General features: G+C 42.4%; 1 protein-coding gene across 3 annotated transcripts in view; it reads left to right on the forward strand.

Moving 5' to 3' along the window:
• The first annotated feature begins 356 nt into the window (after positions 1–356).
• The window catches only part of ECT2 (epithelial cell transforming 2), a 64,632-nt gene continuing 47,172 nt past the window's right edge, over positions 357–17,816 (forward strand). For all 3 annotated transcript variants that reach the window (XM_075861625.1, XM_075861626.1, XM_075861624.1), the window contains exons 1-3: positions 357–464; positions 10,977–11,120; positions 13,702–13,781. In XM_075861625.1, coding sequence (XP_075717740.1) covers positions 10,994–11,120; positions 13,702–13,781 — 207 coding nt within the window. In that variant the 5' untranslated portion in view covers positions 357–464; positions 10,977–10,993. The remainder of the gene's footprint in view (positions 465–10,976; positions 11,121–13,701; positions 13,782–17,816) is intronic.

Raw genomic sequence — 17,816 nt, forward strand, 5'->3', positions numbered from 1 at the left:
CCACAGCAAATAGAAGACAACACAGCATGTCCTCCCTCCCCGAGCATGTGGAAGTCACGCCAGACAGCTACGGAAAGTAAACAATGTCCACCAATCATTTGGCGCTTTATTCATTACGTCACCAGACAGTCTGGAGAAGTAAGTGTATTCTTTTAGAGTCCGTTATCCAATCGTTCAAACTTATGAGTGTCCAATCACAATCTGAATGACGTAGTCCCCTGAGACCAGGAGGGAACGTCGCAGCCAATCATAGAACGCGTAAGCCCCGTCAGGTTCCGTTTTACCCAATGACCGGCTGGGAGGCAACTTGCCTTCGTACCACCAATCAGAGGAGGGCTTATGCTTTGGCTCGAGTTTTGAATACGGTTGATCGCCGCTGCTGGACTTGTGTAGTGAATGAGTGGCACCTGCCGGCAGTAGTGCGGTCCCGGTGCGACCCTGCCTGTACCGCAGACCTCTGACTGGTAAATTACATGTTGGAATATCGGGGGTTTGTATTCTGGGGGCCGGCGTGGCTGAATACTGGTTAAAGGGTAACTGGGGGGTGAGGCAATATAGCAGCCCAGCGTGTATGCTGCAGACTGGCACCCTCCCGGTATGCGCTCCTAATGGTGGCGGCTGTGGGTAGTGTGTGCAGGATGAATGTGCACCGCTCCTGTGCCCCCGGTGTGTCTAGTCGCGCACTAGTGACACCTGTCAATCACAGACCCTTCTCCTGCCCAGCGCGGACGAGTCTGGGCATCTCGATGATCTCTACAATGATCGCGTTTATACGGCCACAGACGTACAGATAAGTCACTGTATACAAGTATAAATGAACACTGGGGACACTGTATTATCAAAAGTTTTGCCACTTTCTAATATACTCTCACTTTCCCACCGTTTTCAAGGTATGTCAGTGAATTGTGCCATTTTTTTCAGCTGGCAGATTGTGTGTGTGTGGCTTTTTTCTTCTATTTTAAATGGTAAAACTGTTAAAGTGGATCAGCCAGATATTTCTGCTAGCCGGTCTTTGGGCAGTATAAAGAAGTGACAGACACCCTTATTAATGTTAACCCCTTAATGACTGGGACTGAAAAGGTCTTAATGTGTAGCTAAACGTTCGACAAACTTCTGACATGTCATAGAGACATGTCAGACGTTTGGATTGGTGGGGGTCCGAGTACTGAGACCCCCACCAATTGCTAGAACGAAGCAGCTGAAGCTCTCATGTGAGCGCTCAGCCGCTTAGTGCCTGGCTTTTTCCGGAAAGCAGATGTATAGGTGTACGGGCTCATAGGCTTTCTATTAAGTCCGTACACGATACATTTATTTCCGGAAATAACCGAACACACACGAAGCGGCTGAGCGCTGCATTGAGCACTTCAGCTGCTGTGTTCTAGCGATTGGTGGGGGTCTCCGTGCTCGGACCCCCACCAATCCAAACTTCTGACATGTCACTGTGACGTCTCAGAAGTTTGTCTAACGTTTAGCTACACTTTTATGACCAGCTACGTTTTTAATTTTATACAACTATTTCAGCAGCCATAACCTTCTTTTATTTTTTCATTGATGTGGCCGGATGGGGACTTGTTTTATGTGGGAGAAATTGTATTTTTTTTTTCCATAGTTTCGAGGTAGAAAAAAATTATTTTTATGGTGTGAATATAAGATAAAGCGATTCTCAGAATCGTTTTTCTTGTTTGTTTTTTTTTATCCCGTTCACGTTTCACGCTAAATAGTCAGTTAGATTAATTCTTCAGGTTATTATGTTCATTTAGATACCTAATATGTGTAGGGTTTTTATTTAGTGTAGGGGCAATAAAATATATTTTATGCGAAATAATAACTTTTTTTTTTTTTTTTACTTTTTTTTATTATATTCCCATTAAAGAGGTTCTGTCACCACATTATAAGTGGCCTATATTGTACATAATCTGATCGGCGCTGTAATGTAGATTACAGTTGTTTTTTATTTAGAAAAACGATCATTTTTGACGGAGTTATGACCTATATTAGCTTTATGCTAATGAGTTTCTTAATGGACAACTAGGCGTGTTTTCAAGCTTAATCTCGTTTTAAATTACAGGTTACATCGTAATCTCGCGAGATTACGCTTGCCTTGCTGTGAATATCACACAGACGCTAGCGAAGTGTCAGGATTCTGAATACACATGTCCTGGCTGGAGGTAATGTATACTCAGTCAGGACACTGCAGTAATGTTATAGTGTGTTTATGAGGCTGCATATAGCTAGATCGCTATGTGCTGTATAAATGAATGGAGAGAAGTATATGATGCTGATTGGTCAGCGTCATACACTTCTCTCCACAACGCCCACTTGGTCAAAAAGTAAAATACGCCCAGTTGCCCATTAAGAAACTCATTAGCATAAAGTTAATATAGGTCATAACTCAGTCAAAAATGATAGTTTTTCGAAATAAAAAAAACACTGCTGTAATCTAGATTACAGCGCCGATCACATTATGTACAATAATAATGTGGTGACAGAGCCTCTTTAAGTGATAACTTTATTTATTTTCTTACTTATTAGGTATTCGCATACTCCTGTATGCGAATACATCATACTGTGTCACTATGACACAGGCTGCTGTTAGGGCACACTAGCAGACATACTGAACAGACAACCCTGGGGTCCTTTGTAGGGCCCCATGGCTGACTGCAGAGGGATTCCCCGGTGTTTGATCACGTCACCGGGTTTCCAATGACCAGATCAAAGCAGAGATTTCCCTTTGTTCTTGCCGTGATCAAGGACCGTGGCGATCAAAGTGTTAAACAGCTGGGGTCCGAATGTTTTCTGACCCCAGCTGTATTCAGCAGGCTACTCTAAGATCAGGAGCTCTTATTCACAGCTCCTGCTTAGAGGATGAGCTCACAGGAACGCTCATCAGCCTCCTCTAGCGTAGCAGGCTGTTTTTCAGTACTTTTAAAAAACAGTATCCCAACGTGTACAATGACAAACCTAGACCAAACAGATGCTATTTTGGTCTACGTTTGACCCCTTATAGTCTTGGTATATGCCGAGCTAAATGTTTCAATACTTTTTTTAGTGTTTAAAAATGTATATGCTCAGCGGATAGCACAAACGCAATGTGAATGGGGCCTTAGACATGAATGACATGTCCACCGGATATGGGACTTGCACCTATATCTAGAACAAGAGTCACACAACTGTCGTTTTGCCTGGTTTGGCAGCCACAAGCTGCCGATTCTAGGTGGGTATTAGTGTAGTGGGGGCTGTGCTTGCTCAGATGTTTCCCTAACTCCCATAGTACTGAGTGGTGAGAGCCCTGCGCGGCCCCTTCTATGCTAGTCCCCACCTGGAACTGCAGCTTGCCCTCTTGAATATAGATGTAGGTCCCGTAGTTGAGACCTGCATCTATCAGACATGTATAACTTTGTTCACATCTTTGTCAGGGCTCCTTTCAGGCATTTCATCTGAGCTTTCTGTCAGAACGGAACCCTGACTGAAACAAACGGAAACCATAGGTTTCTCTTTGCGTCACCATTGATTTCAATGGTGACGGCTCTGGTGCAAATGGTTTCCGTTTTTGTCTCAGTTTTGACGTAAGCAATACCGAAGTCTACTACGGTAATGCTTCCGTCAAAACTGCAAAACCCTTGCAAAACAGAGACAAACGGAAACCATTTACACCAGATCCGTCACCATTGAAATCAATGGTGATGCAAACGGAAATCTATGGTTTCAGTCAGGGTTCCTTCACTCTCGGATGTCAGCTGTATCTTAAAGCGGACATCCTGCTTTAATGGCAGGGACCGTAGTTAACTTTGATCCCCGCCATTAACCCCTTAAATGCAGCCGTCAAAAGCGATCGCTGCATTTAAGGTGTTTGCAGCTCATCGACACCACAGCAATGAAATCGCCGGGCTGTTGGTGGCTGCAATGGCAACTGGAGGCCTAATACTTGCCTCTCGGTGTGCCTAGCGCGGAAAACTTTCAGCCCCTGCCCGGAGGCGGGGCCTGAAAAGTTTCCGTAGCTGCCGGCAAGATGGCGTCATCAGCGGTGGATGTCAACTGTATGTTACAGCTGACATCCACCTGTAACGGCAGGAACCGGAGCTAGCTCCGATCCCTGCCATTAACGCCTCAGATGCAGCGATCGCTGCATCTTTGTGGTTGTTAGCAGATTGGCAGCTGTGCCCTGCAATCGCACGACTGCCGACTGCTATTATGGCAACAGGAGACCTAACAATGGTCTCCTGTCTGCCATTACGGAAGCCGATTAGGCCCTCCCTGCAGGCGAATCCTAATCGGCTTGTTAGTGAATGATACATTGCGCTACATAGGTAGTGCAATGTATTAGAAAAAAAATCTGACAGTTGGAACGTCAAGTCCCCTAGTGGGACTAAAGAAAAGTGTAAAATAAAAAAGTTGTAAAAAATATAATAAAACTTTCAAGTAATAAAATAAAACACAATCGCCCTTTTTCCCCTTATCAAGTCCTTTATTGAAAAAAATAAATAAACCATACATATTTGGTATCGCCGAGACCGTAACGGCCCGAACTATAAAAATATTATGTTATTTATTCGTGGTGAATGGCGTAAAAAAAAAACTTTATAAACAATGCCAGTTTCTGTTTTTGGTGACTTTGCCCTACAAAAATTTATATAAAAAGTGATCAAAAATGGTGCTTATAAAAACTATAGCACGTCTCGCAAAAAACAAACCCCCATACAGCTCCGTAGACTAAAAAATAAATAAAAAGTTTATGGCTCTCACAACATGGTGACAGAAAAAATACATTCTTTTTACAAAAATAATTTTATTGTGCAAAAAGTTGTAAAACTTAAAGTGCTATAAATTAGGTATCGCCGGAATCGTACTGGCCCGCAGAATGAAGTTAACATGTAATTTATAACGCTTGGTGAACGCTGTATAAAAAAACTATGCCAGAACTGCTGGTTTTTGGCCACATTGCCTCTCAAAAAATAGGATAAAAAGTGATCAAAAAAATTGCATGTACCCCAAAATGGTACCAATAATAACTACAGTTCGTCCCGCAAAAAACAGCCCTCATACTGCTACGTCTATGAAAAAATAAAATTAGTTAAGGCTACAATAAGTCAGGAAATAAACATATGCGGTTGTGCAGATCAGAGGGGAACATTTAGTCTGTTTCAAGAGGTGATTTATCAGGGCCCTAAAATTAGGGAACCAGGAAGGGGAGGGCTCAAGCCTATCTGCTGGAAGCGAGGGCGCCCGTATTATACCAGGAATGGGAGGGCCCAAACATCTGCTAGAAGCGAGGGTGCCCATATTATACCAGGACAACACTTCCCAGCAAAATTCCCCAAACTGCAAAGGTGCGGAGTGTGGACCAAAAAGGGGTTAAGTAAAGACCTTTATCAGTGCGACACCGGCCTGTGCAGAAAGGATTTCTTCACAGCGTAACACATATCTATGGATTATTTTATTGTTTACCCCATTATTATACCACCTGACTATGCCCCTGATGTACTCTGCCCAGCTTACATATGCCCCACATTATAAACTGAAGCACCAGTAAAGCGCCAAACTAAACTACTACCAAGCAAAATCTACGCTTCAAAAGCCAAATGACACTCCCACCCATCTGAGCCCTACAGTGTGCCCCAACAGCAGTTTACTTCCACATATATGGCACCGCCATACCTGGGAGAACCCTTTTAACAGTTTTTGGGGTGTATGTCTCCAGTGGCGTAAGCTGGGCAAGACCTATTTCCCACTGAATTGGCATATCTGGGGAACATGTTTAATTTTTACTTTGCAACATCCGCAGCGCAATCATTTATGGAAAAGACCTGTGGGGTGAAAATGCTCACTACACCCCTTAATAAATGCCTTGAGGGGTGTAGTTTCTAAAATGGGGTCATTTCTCAGGGGTTTCTTTTATTACTTCACATCCGAGCCTCTGCAATTGTGAACCAATACTTTATATGTTGCCAAATTAGGCCCCAATTTCTCATGGTACACTTTCACTCCTGAGGCCTGTCAAATGTCCAGGCAAAAGATTAGTGCCCCATGTAGCGTGATTTTAAAAACAGGAAACACAGCATAATAATTAGAGAGCTGTCTTGTTATGGTGGCACAAGCTGGGCACCACATATTAGCATATCTTTTGAAATATCCCATTTTCACTCTGCAACATCGAGTGCACACTAATTTATGCAAAACACCTGCAGGGTTAACATGCTCATTACACCCCTAAGTGACTACCTTGATGGGTGTAGTTTCCAAAATGGGGTCACTTCTGTGGGGTTTCCACTGTTTTGGTGCCACAGGGGTTTTGCAAATGCGAGCTAGCGCCCAGAAACTAATCCAGCAAAATCTGTACTCCGAAAGCCAAATGGCGCTCCTTCCCTTCTGAGTCCTGTAATTTTTATTTTCACTGCCCAATTGAAATAAAATATATAAAACACCAGTGGGGTAAAAATGCTCACTACACCCCTAGATTAATTCCTCAAGGGGTGTAGTATCCCAAATGCAGTCCCTTTTGAGTAGTTTCCACTGTACTGGTACCTTTAAGGGGCTTTGCAAAAGTGACATGCTGTCAAGAAACCAATCCAGCAAAATCTGTGCTCCAAAAGCCAAATGGCGCTCCTTCCCTACTGGGCCCTGCCATGTGCCCAAATAGCCGTTTATGACCACATGTGGGGTATTTCCGTACTCCAGAGAAGTTGCTTTACAAATGTTGGGGTTCTTTTTTTCCATTATTTAACTTTTGAGCTAAACATGTGGGGTATTGTTTTACGCGGGAGAAATTACTTTACAAATGTTGTGGAGCTTTTTCTCCTTTAGTACTTGTGGAAATGAGAAAAAATAAGCTAAACCTACATTTTCTTTGAAAGAATGTAGGTTTTCATTTTCACGGCCTACTTCCAATAATTTCTGCAAAAAACCTGGGGGTCAAAATGCTAACTATACCCCTAGATAATTTCCTCAAGGGGTGTAGTTTCCTAAATGGGGCCACTTGTGGTGGATTTCTACTGTTTTGGGGTCTCAGGGGCTTTGCAAATGCGACATGGCTTCCGCAAACCATTCCTGCTAAATTGGAGCTCCAAAAGCCAAATGGTGCGCTTTCCCTTCTAAGCCCTGCCGTGTGTCCAAACAGTCATCTATAACCACATGTGGGGTACTATTTTACTCGGGAGAAATAGCTTTACAAATGTTGCGGTTCTTTTTTTCCTTTAGTCCTTGTGGAAATTAGAAAAAATTTGCTAAACCTACATTTTCTTTGAAAAAGATTTCCATTTTCACGGCCTACTTACAATAATTTCTGCAATAAACCTGTGCGGTCAAAATGGTCTCTATACCCCTAGATAATTTACTTAAGGGGTGTAGTTTCCCAAATGGGGTCACTTTTGGGGGATTTCCACTGTTTTGGCACCTCCAAGAGCTCTTCAAACCCGACATGGTGCCTAAAATATCTTCTAATAAAAAGGAGGCCCAAAATCCTCTAGGTGACCATTGCTTCTGAGGCCGGTGCTTCAGTCCAGTAGCACACTAGGGCCACATGTGGGATATTTCCTAAAACTGCAGAACCTGGGCAATAAATATTGAGTTGCATTTCTCTGGTAAAACTTTGTGTTAGAAAAAAAATGGATTAAAAATGAATTTCTGCATCAACCAAAAATTAAATCTCTAAATTTCAACTATACTTTGGTTTAACTCCTGTGAAACGTCTAAAGTGTTAAGAAACTTTCTAAATGCTGTTTTGAATACTGTGAGGGGTGAAGTTTTTAAAATGGGGTGACTTTCTGGGGGTTTCTAATATATAAGGCCCTAAAAGCCACTTTACAACTGAACTGGCCCCTGTAAAAATAGCCTTTTGAAATTTTCTTGAAAATGTGAGAAATTGCTGTTTATGTTCTAAGCCTTGTAACGTCCTAGAAAAATAAAAGACTGTTCAAAAAACTATTCCAATCTAAAGTAGACATATGGGGGGTGGTAACTAGTGACTATTTTGTGTGCTTTAACTGCCTGTCTTACAAGCAGATATTTAAATTTAGAAAAATGCTACTTTTTGGAATTTTTCCCTAAATTTTGGTGTTTTTTACAATTAAATACTGAACATATCGAGCAAATTTTGCCAGTATCAAAGTCCAATGTGTCACGAGAAAACAATCTCAGAATCGCTTGGATAGGTAAAAGCATTCAGACGTTATTACCACATAAAGTGAAACATGTCAGATTTGAAAAGTGAGGCTCTGTCAGGAAGGTCAAAAGTGACCAAAGACGGAAGGGGTTAAAGAGACTCTGTCACCACATTATAAGCGTCCTGTCTCCTACATAAGGAGATCGGCAATATAATGTAGGTGACAGCAGTGCTTTTTATTTAAAAAAAAAAAAAAGATCTGTTTTCACCACTTTATTAGCGATTTTAGATTTATGCTAATTAGTTGCTTAATGCCCAGGTGGGCGTGTTTTTACTTTAGACCAAGTGGGCGTTGTACAGGGGAGTGTATGATGCTGACCAATCAGCGTCATGCACTCCTCTCCATTCATTAAGGCAGCGCATAGGGATCCTTTTAGATCGCTATGTGCTGTCTTATACTAACACATTATCGATACTGAAGTGTTTAGACATTCCACGGGATGTCTATTCACAATCTCTGCACTTCGTTACTCTGTCTGTGGTAGTTACAGCAGAGCAAGCGTAATCTCGTTGTAACCTGTCCTCTACAGCGTAATCTCGCAAGATTACACTTGCTCTGCTGTAACTACCATAGAAACAGTAACGAAGTGCAGAGATTGTGAATAGACATCCCGTGGAATGTCTATTCACTGTCTAAACACTTCAGTATTGTTAATGTGTTCGTATAAGACAGCACATAGGGATCTAAAAGGATCCCTATGCGCTGACTAAATGAATGGAGAGGAGTGCATGACGCTGATTGGTCAGCGTCATACACTCCTCTGTACAACGCCCACTTGGTCTAAAGTAAAAACACGCCCACTTGGTCAATAGTAAAACACGCCCACTTGGGCATTAAGCAACTCATTAGCATAAATCTAAAATCGCTAATAAAGTGGTAAAAATAGATCGTTTTTTTAAAATAAAAAGCATTACTGTCACCTACATTATAGCGCCGATCTCCTTATGTAGGAGATAGGACACTTATAATGTGGTGACAGAGCCTCTTTAAGCTTACAAGCCGGGCCCTCTTTCCTTATGTTTATATTGTACCTAATTGTAATCGAATGTTATTGTGTCTTGTAACCTATTCCACAGCGCTGTGGAAAATGTTGGCGCTTTATAATTATGATTAGACGTTCTTTAAAAACATTGGCTTTGTAAATCTTTTCAATTCGGAATAACCTGTGAAATGCATCACCAAGAGTACTAAAGTCACCGCCCGAAACAGTGTGTGCAATCTTTAGTGTAAGGGTATGTGCACACACACTAATTACGTCCGTAATTGACGGACGTATTTCGGCCGCAAGTACCGGACCGAACACAAGTGCATGGAGCCGGGCTCCTAGCATCATACTTATGTACGATGCTAGGAGTCCCTGCCTCGCTGCAGGACATCTGTAATCATGTTTTCAGTACGGGACAGTTGTCCTGCAGCGAGGCAGGGACTCCTAGCATCGTACATAAGTATGATGCTAGGAGCCCGGCTCCCTGCACTTGTGTTCGGTCCGGTACTTGCGGCCGAAATACGTCCGTCAATTACGGACGTAATTAGTGTGTGTGCACATACCCTTAGTGTTTAGATATACCATTTGTTTTGTTCTGTTGGGTTATTTTGTATCTTTGTTATACAGTACAGGTTAGCAGAACATAACCATATTTTTGGAAAAGTAAATTTAGGTGGAGAATTTTTTAAAAGTAAAAAGTGGATCTTTCGGGTAGAACAAACTGTATGATATGGAAGAGCCACTGAGCACTATATAGTTTTTGACAAAACGATTAGCTTGTAATTTTCTTTCATTTAAAGAGGCTCTGTCACGACATTATAAGTGCCCTATCTCCTACATAAGGAGATGGGCGCTATAATGTAGGTGACAGCAGTGCTTTTTATTTAGAAAAACAATCTATTTTTACCACGTTAGGAGAGATTTTAACTTTATGCTAATTAGTTTCTTAATGCCCAAGTGGGCGTGTTTTTACTTTAGACCAACTGGACGTTGTACAGAGGAGTGTATGACGCTGACCAATCAGTGACCAATCAGCGTCATGCACTTCTCTCAATTCATTTAGTCAGTTCACAGTGACACTGCTAGATCACTATGTGCTGTCTTATACTGACATATTAACGTTACTGAAGTGTTTAGACAGTGAATAGACATTCCTTCCCTCCAGGTCGGGATGTCTATTCACAATCCCGGCACTTCGGTAACGTTTGTTTGGTATTTACAGCAGAGCAAATCGTAATCTCCCTGTAACCTGTCATTCACAGCGTGATCTCGTGAGATTACGCTTGCTCTGCTGTAAGTACCACAGAAACGTTAACTAAGTGCAGGGATTGTGAATAGACATCCCATCCTGGCTTGAAGGAATGTCTAGTCACTGTCTAAACACTTCAGTAACGTTAATATGTCAGTATAAGACAGCACATAGTGATCTAGCAGTGTCACTATGCGCTGACTAAATGAATGGGGAGAAGTGCATGACGCTGATTGGTCACTGATTGGTCAGCGTCATACACTCCTCTGTACAACGCCCACTTGGTCTAAAATAAATACACGCCCACTTGGGCATTAAGACCGTAATTAGCATAAAGCTAAAATCGCTCCTAACGTGGTAAAAATAGATAGTTTTTCTAAATAAAAAGCACTGCTGTCACCTACATTATAGCGCCGATCTCCTTATGTAGGAGATAGGGCACTTATAATGTGGTGACACAGCCTCTTTAAAGTGTACCTAGCTTTTTTTATTTTTTTATTAAAATCTAAACCAGAAACCACATGAAGTGTACGCTCAGGCTTGCCATGTGTTGTCTTATTTATTGCTGTCTGATATTTCATAGGCTGCTAATACATCATCATGACTGACAACAGTATCCTGGTACCTGCTGCTGGCAGGAGTCTACTTGCAGACTCTTCTGTTTTTGACTCTAAAATCACAGAGACTTCAAAAGAAAATGTATTTATAGGCTCAGCAGACGTTGATGGTAAAGTACAACATTACATTTTTGTTTTGTTTATTTGTTAATATTGTATGTTTTCCACTAAAAATCATACAGGCATAGAGTAGGTGTCGACAAAGCTTGCCTAAATAAAACTTGCTTTTGTAGTTAAAGGGGTGCTCCAGCCACAGTTTTTTTTTTTTTTTTGTTCCTTTAATAGGGTATACAATGCTATAAAATATGCTATTGTGCCAATTCTTCCTGGGTCCTTGCGTCAGTCTTTGCTCCTGCTCTGGCAATGACGTCTCGACACTACATGTCACTGCTGTAGATAATCACTGGCTGTAGAGGTGACATTTTGTCACCCGTGCAGCGTCACGTGGTGGTGACATGTCATCCCTGGAGCAGGACGAACATAGACCGGCCGGATTGGTAAAGTGAGTATTATTTATTTTGTTTTATAGCAGTGTACGCTCTGTACAAATTTTTATGTGGCTGGACAACCTCTTTAAGGCCCTGTTCACATCACGTTTGTTTTCCCTGTTTAGCGTGTACAACGGGACATTTCCCGACTGACGCTAAACGGATACCACAAACATAATTTGAAAAAAAGACCTTAAAGAGGCTCTGTCACCATATTATAAGTGCCCTATATACGCTTTCTATGCTGTAGTGTCGGGATTGTATTAGCGAAGTGTCAGGATTCTGAATACACATCACATCCTGGCTGGAGGTAATGTATATTCATTGTCGGGACTCTGCAGTAACATTCTAGTGTGTTTATGTGGCTGCACATCGCGATATAGCTATATCGCTATGTGCTGTATAAATGAACGGGGAGAAGTGTATGACGCTGATTGATCAGCGTCATACACTCCTCTGTACAACGCCCACTTGGCCAAAAAGTAAAACGTGCTCAGTTGTCCATTAAGAAACTCATTAGCATAAAGCATAGGTCATAACTCTGTCAAAAATGATCGTTTTTCTAAATAAAAAAACACTGCTGTAATCTAGATTACAGCGCCGATCACATCATGTACGATATAGGGCACATATAATGTGGTGACAGAGCCTCTTTAAAGAGGCTGTTTAGCCACATAAAATTTTAAGGCCAGGCTAAAAGTGTCCAGAGAGCTCCATTAGCCTGAAGTAATTCAAGAATGTCGTTTTGGCCTCTGGGCTAGTATACGTCAATATGGCTTTTTTTTTTTTTTTTTTTTTTAATTTTTAAAAAGGATGAATAACAGTCTCCACATTTTCATCCCACATAAAACAAAAAAGTATACATGTTTTTTTTTTTGTTTTTTTTTCATATCTATATATAACAGGGTGGGTACGCAGATCCTCAAATGACCAAAGCGAAAACCACTGACAGACTAAATCAATAACAAATCTTTACATTCATCACATCAGATATACAAAGATGAGGAAATAAGGATTTAGTCAAGTCATACTGTAACTTATCAAGATGTCAAAACACACACACACACACACACACACACCATGTGCCTGTAATCTTCTACATGGCTGTTATTTATCTCCTGTCCCTTTCAGGCTGCCCATATTATCCTTTAAATTTTGGTAAAAGGTTTTCAACATAGTGGAGCTTATGGGTGGAGGATACCACTGTATGGCACCTGTCACAGGCCTCCATTAAATGTATATTGACCGTTATCTCTGGAGCTTTACTGACAGAAGAGGGAGTCTGGATGGCCGCCTCTCCGGCACACTTATTTTACCTATGGGAACTTGAGCCAATGGTAGCTCCTTTTTAGTTTCCCTCCGCGCTATTTCTGCGGTCTTTCTGCTGACGCTCCGCCTGAAGTCATCCTGCTCTGGCCAGAGAAGCCCTCCCATGACTGCCACGGCAGGCTGGCTAACGCCTGCAACTACACAACCTTCATATCAGCCATAGTCCCCAGTTGCTTTTTATCTCCACCTGGGAAAGCTACATCACTGGAGCTTCCCTGGGGTAACCCCAGGGATGTAACAGTCCATGTGGGCTACCACAGGAAAGCTGTGATGTACCTTCCCCGGGCAGAGATAAAAAGCATTGGGACTGCTGGGCACAAAGGCCACCGGAATGGGGCCGGGGGAAACGAGGAGAGCCACCTCTGGATTGCTGCCCTGACCGCACACTCGTTTTGCCTCTGGGATTGTGATCCGGGCTTACTCTGGGGAAGCTCTAGTGATAACTATCCCTATATGGGCAGTTATGTCACTGGAGCTTCCCAACGCATACGTTTTTAAAGAGACTTTCACCTGCCCATACATGTGCAGCATGTAATGGGCAGGGCTGTACAAACCGTCTCACTATAAAAAAATGTTCCTATCTTCCTGCGTTATTTAGATATCGGTGCCGTTATATTTGGCGCCCGATATTTAAATAACCCCCTAGACTGTCAATGGGGCGTGTAATTGGGATGGGGCGTGTAACATCGCTGTGACACTGTCCAATCTGCTACAGACAGTGTCCGAAGTTATGAATTGCTCTTTTACATTGTTTCTACATGTCACCAGTTCTTCTTTTCTTAACGGTGGAGTATCTCTAGAGTGGGCATATTGCCTATCCTGGAAGTTGTGTTTTTGTATTTTACGCTTACATATGATTTCTCTGTGTTTGCAGAAGAAATGCCACAAATCGAGACGAGAGTGGTTCTCGTTCAGGATGCTGGAAGGAATGAAGCTTTACTAAAAGCTCTTGAAGTACGTCATGACCCACTCTTTGTTGTATCTCTCTCTTTTTTTTTTTTTTTTTTTTTTGGGGAAGTACCTATATATTGTGTTTATATAATACTTTCTGAATCTTCCTTTCCACAGACAGTTAAGCTAATGGAAGTTCCAGTTATAAAGATAAGGGAAAATTGTCATGAAAAATCCAGAGACTCTTTTATAAAAAGTATTGTAAATATGGTATGGTTATTTCTTCATACCAGCTGATCTTGCATGCAGCACCTCACAACTGGCTCTTAAATTGCACCACTAATATTCCATTGTGAAGAAGTTTGCATTTGCTTTACCACTGCAATATTTAACACAGGGCCAAGATTTCCTCTTTGGGTTCTCAAGTAATTGGGTTAACTAATATCTTGGGTCTTACACGTGGTGAAGGATCTTTTCCCCTAAGGAATCAGTGATTGGTTTTATCTTTTATCTTGTTTGGCACCACTGTTTATTCATTTTTGTCACTTTGGCACAATATGGTGCGAATATGTTGAGCCTCAATTATCAAAACTGTTGGCAATAGCTGGGATGTGGCTATCGGTTGTGCAGCGGTAACCGTTGCACCCCGAGCCCTGTTGCCCAAGGGGGCCCTTCTGCCCCATAGGAAAGAAACGGTATTCTAAATGGCACGTGGTTGTAGGAAGAGGCTTACAGATTTTTCATTGGGGCCTAAGAGATTCAAGTTACACCTCTGACCAATAGCATCAAGTAACAGTGCAGCTTCCATTTTTCTCAAGAGCAGGTTAAAACATTTCTTTAAACTCTGATTTGTGGTCATAGGCCACGTGTCCAGTTTCTGTTAGACCGTTTTGATAAATGAGACTCAATGTGGGAGATGTACTAGGCCAGATTTTTTTGTGTGTTTAATTAAATGGAGTACATATTATGTGTTAGACACTTTTTACACCTACCTCGGCAGTTTTAAAAAGTGTCTAGAATAAGCGGGCTGGCTAATAAGTTTGACGCTTTTTAAAATTTTTGTTAGACTTTTTCATTTGTGTCGTGCAAAACTTAGGTATATATGTACGCCAGCCAAAAGGTAGCATGAGGAAGAGAAATGTGTGGAACATGCCTAGTGAGGTGTGCCATTTTGACAAATTTGCATAATTTTCACTGACCCGCAAATACATGCATTCTACAATACTATCGATTAGTCTCCCCCCTAGTGCATCAAGTTATACACCCGGTTTGCCAGTCAACCACGCTTTGTAAGTAGGCTATAGATAATGAACCCAGTAAGTTCTTACAATCAATTGACAAAAGTTCGGGAGTCCAGATGCCGATATTTTTTGTTTGCGTGCACTCACCTGTAGCAGGTATTTTAGCCAGGCTATTGAATAAGCCAACCTATACAGAGTGACCATTCATGTGTTTTAGGCAAATTAGAAGGCAATTCTGTTTTGCGCTTGGGTTGAATGACACGAAGTGTTTTGTGGCCTGTTCTAGGTTTGCCTCCTACAGGGAGTTACTGAATGCATGCCATTTGAAAAAAAAAGAAAGGTCACAACTGTCCATATAATCCCTCATTCTTTAATCGTCACCAAAACATCATGTACTTGCACGAAATTTTATTTTAAATGAATTTTGGGAAATGCTTTTTACCTCCCTTAAATTACTGCAGACACTCTTCAGACATGTGTACCTGTCATAAAAAAATATTTTATAGGAGGGAAGTTAGAAATAACCCATTTGTGTAATGAAAATATTAATATCTACTTTGCTATGATTTTGATAGAGATTCTGATTTCTGTCAGGTGTAGTATTGAAGTTAGACATTTTCATCCACACATGTTCTCCACGACCACAGTATATACATCCTACTGGCTTGAATTGTGGCGGTTATGTCTGTGTATATGTGGGGACATCCATTTATTTAGTGATTAGGATCTGCACACCCCGTTCCAGGCTGCCAATGTTTTTATATACGGGGCATCGGCAGTTGGAGCATATATAGTCGTGAAGGGGTTAATGAATTAATTTATAAAACGAACCGCTTGTTGCATGTTTACTTTACTTTAATAATACTTTATATTCTATCAATCTTAGGACCGTATTTATCAAAAAATTGATAACTAAGATATTTTAGATCGAAATAGAGTCTGTTATTACTTCTACTTATCTTCTCTCCTTTAGGGCAGATACAGACGGACGTTGCGTTTTTGTGCGCGCAAACAACGCGGCGGTTTGCGCGCGCAAAAACCATTTGACAGCTGCGTGTGTCATCCGTGTATGATGCGCGGCTGCGTGATTTTCGCGCAGCCGACATCATAGAGATGAGGCTAGTCGACGCCCGTCACTGTCCAAGGTGCTGAAAGAGCTAACTCTTTCAGCACCCTCGACAGTGAATGCCGAACACAATATCGAAAAACCTGTTGAAAAAAAAGAAAAAGTTCGTACTTACCGAGAACTTCCCGGCCGTTGCCTTGGTGACGCGTCCTTGGTGACGCGCCTCTCGACATCGGGCCCCACCTCGCTGGATGACGCGCCAGTCCATGTGACCGCTGCAGCCTGTGATTGGCTGGAGCTGTCACTTGGACTGAATTGTCAGACTGGAGGAAGACGCCGGGAGTTATCGTTAAGTCAGAAATTCGTTTTTTTCTACAGGTTCATGTATATTGGGATCGGAAGTCACTGTCCATGGTGCTGAAACAGTTTAACTCTTTCAGCACCATGGACAGTGACTATCTCCTGACGTCGCGTACCGATAATTTTTTTTTTGCCGGGTTCGGCCAAAACGAGTTCGGCCGAACCCGGTGAAGTTCGGTTCGCTTGTCCGGCTTCGCTCATCGCAAAGACACTCCGTTTGGATGTTCGGAAACATTTACATTCATCCTTTTGACAGCTGATGCGCTGTTTCAGTCGGTTCGCACGGAAGTGCTTCCGTGCAACCTGCGTGGTTTTCACGCACCCATTGACTTCAATGGGTGCGTGATGCGCGAAATACGCAGAGTTATTGAACCTGTCGCGCTTTTTGCGCAGCAGACAAACGCTGCGCAAAAAGCACGGACTGTCTGTACTGCCCCATAGACTTGTATTGGTCCATGTGTGCCGCGTGAAAACCACGCGGCCCGCACGGACCGAATACACGCTCGTGTGAATACCCCCTTAGACTAAGTTTCTTCCTGTTGCTGCTCCAGTGCAAAAAATGTAGTGGGCCCACCCTCCTGAACAGACGAATACTGAGGGTTAATATAGTCTTCCCATTGATAAACTGCACTGATTGATGCACTTGTCACGCTGGTATCCCACTCTGCCATGCAACTCTCCGATGTCACATTCCTCATCCCTCCTCGGTGACCAGCCAATCTGCTGAGTTGGCATGGCGCTGCTACGGTGCGTCATTGCTGGGCTCAGATCAAGCCCACCTTGATGCTGCACTCCTCCCTCCTAGTCTCGGTGCAGGGGAAACAGTCTCTCTGACTACCGGAAACACTGCAGTGTTCAGGGTGCTGCAATAAACCGCTGAACCGAGCTCCCTGAGCGAGAATGACCAGACCGACACATGGGGGGAAAAGGGTAGACTGAAAACCAATGAAGGTTTGAGGATGCCAGGGCTAACACGTGGACACAGAGGGGCGGACACACCATATTGCTGCTCTCTCCCCTTGACTTTAGGTGTCTGCCTCCAAACCCCTTTTATTCCAATTCAGATGTACATTTGATCCCCTTCATTTCCAGGACCTCTACAGTTCTGTGAAAAAGTATTTGCATTTATTAAAGGAGAAATGCTGTTCAATCCTGCCTGACCCCGTGTGAAAAGTAACTGCCCCCCTGAGATAAATTTTTGCGCCCTGACATTTTCCATGACCACATTACACCTGACCAAATACGACGTGTCCTCACAACCTGGCAGTGGTTGTGACATGTAACTTTAAGCGGTCATTTTTCTGGATAAATGGAACAGTTTCTACTTTTTCACTTATGGGCCTTTTCATATTTTTTCCTTTTTAAATGGAGGAATCTCTGGGGTGTTAATAAAAGGTTAATCCAGTGTTCCCTAAAAGTACTGAATATACA

Source organism: Rhinoderma darwinii, chromosome 4 (assembly GCF_050947455.1).
Source record: "Rhinoderma darwinii isolate aRhiDar2 chromosome 4, aRhiDar2.hap1, whole genome shotgun sequence".
In the NCBI taxonomy this organism is placed as follows: Eukaryota; Metazoa; Chordata; class Amphibia; order Anura; family Rhinodermatidae; genus Rhinoderma; species Rhinoderma darwinii.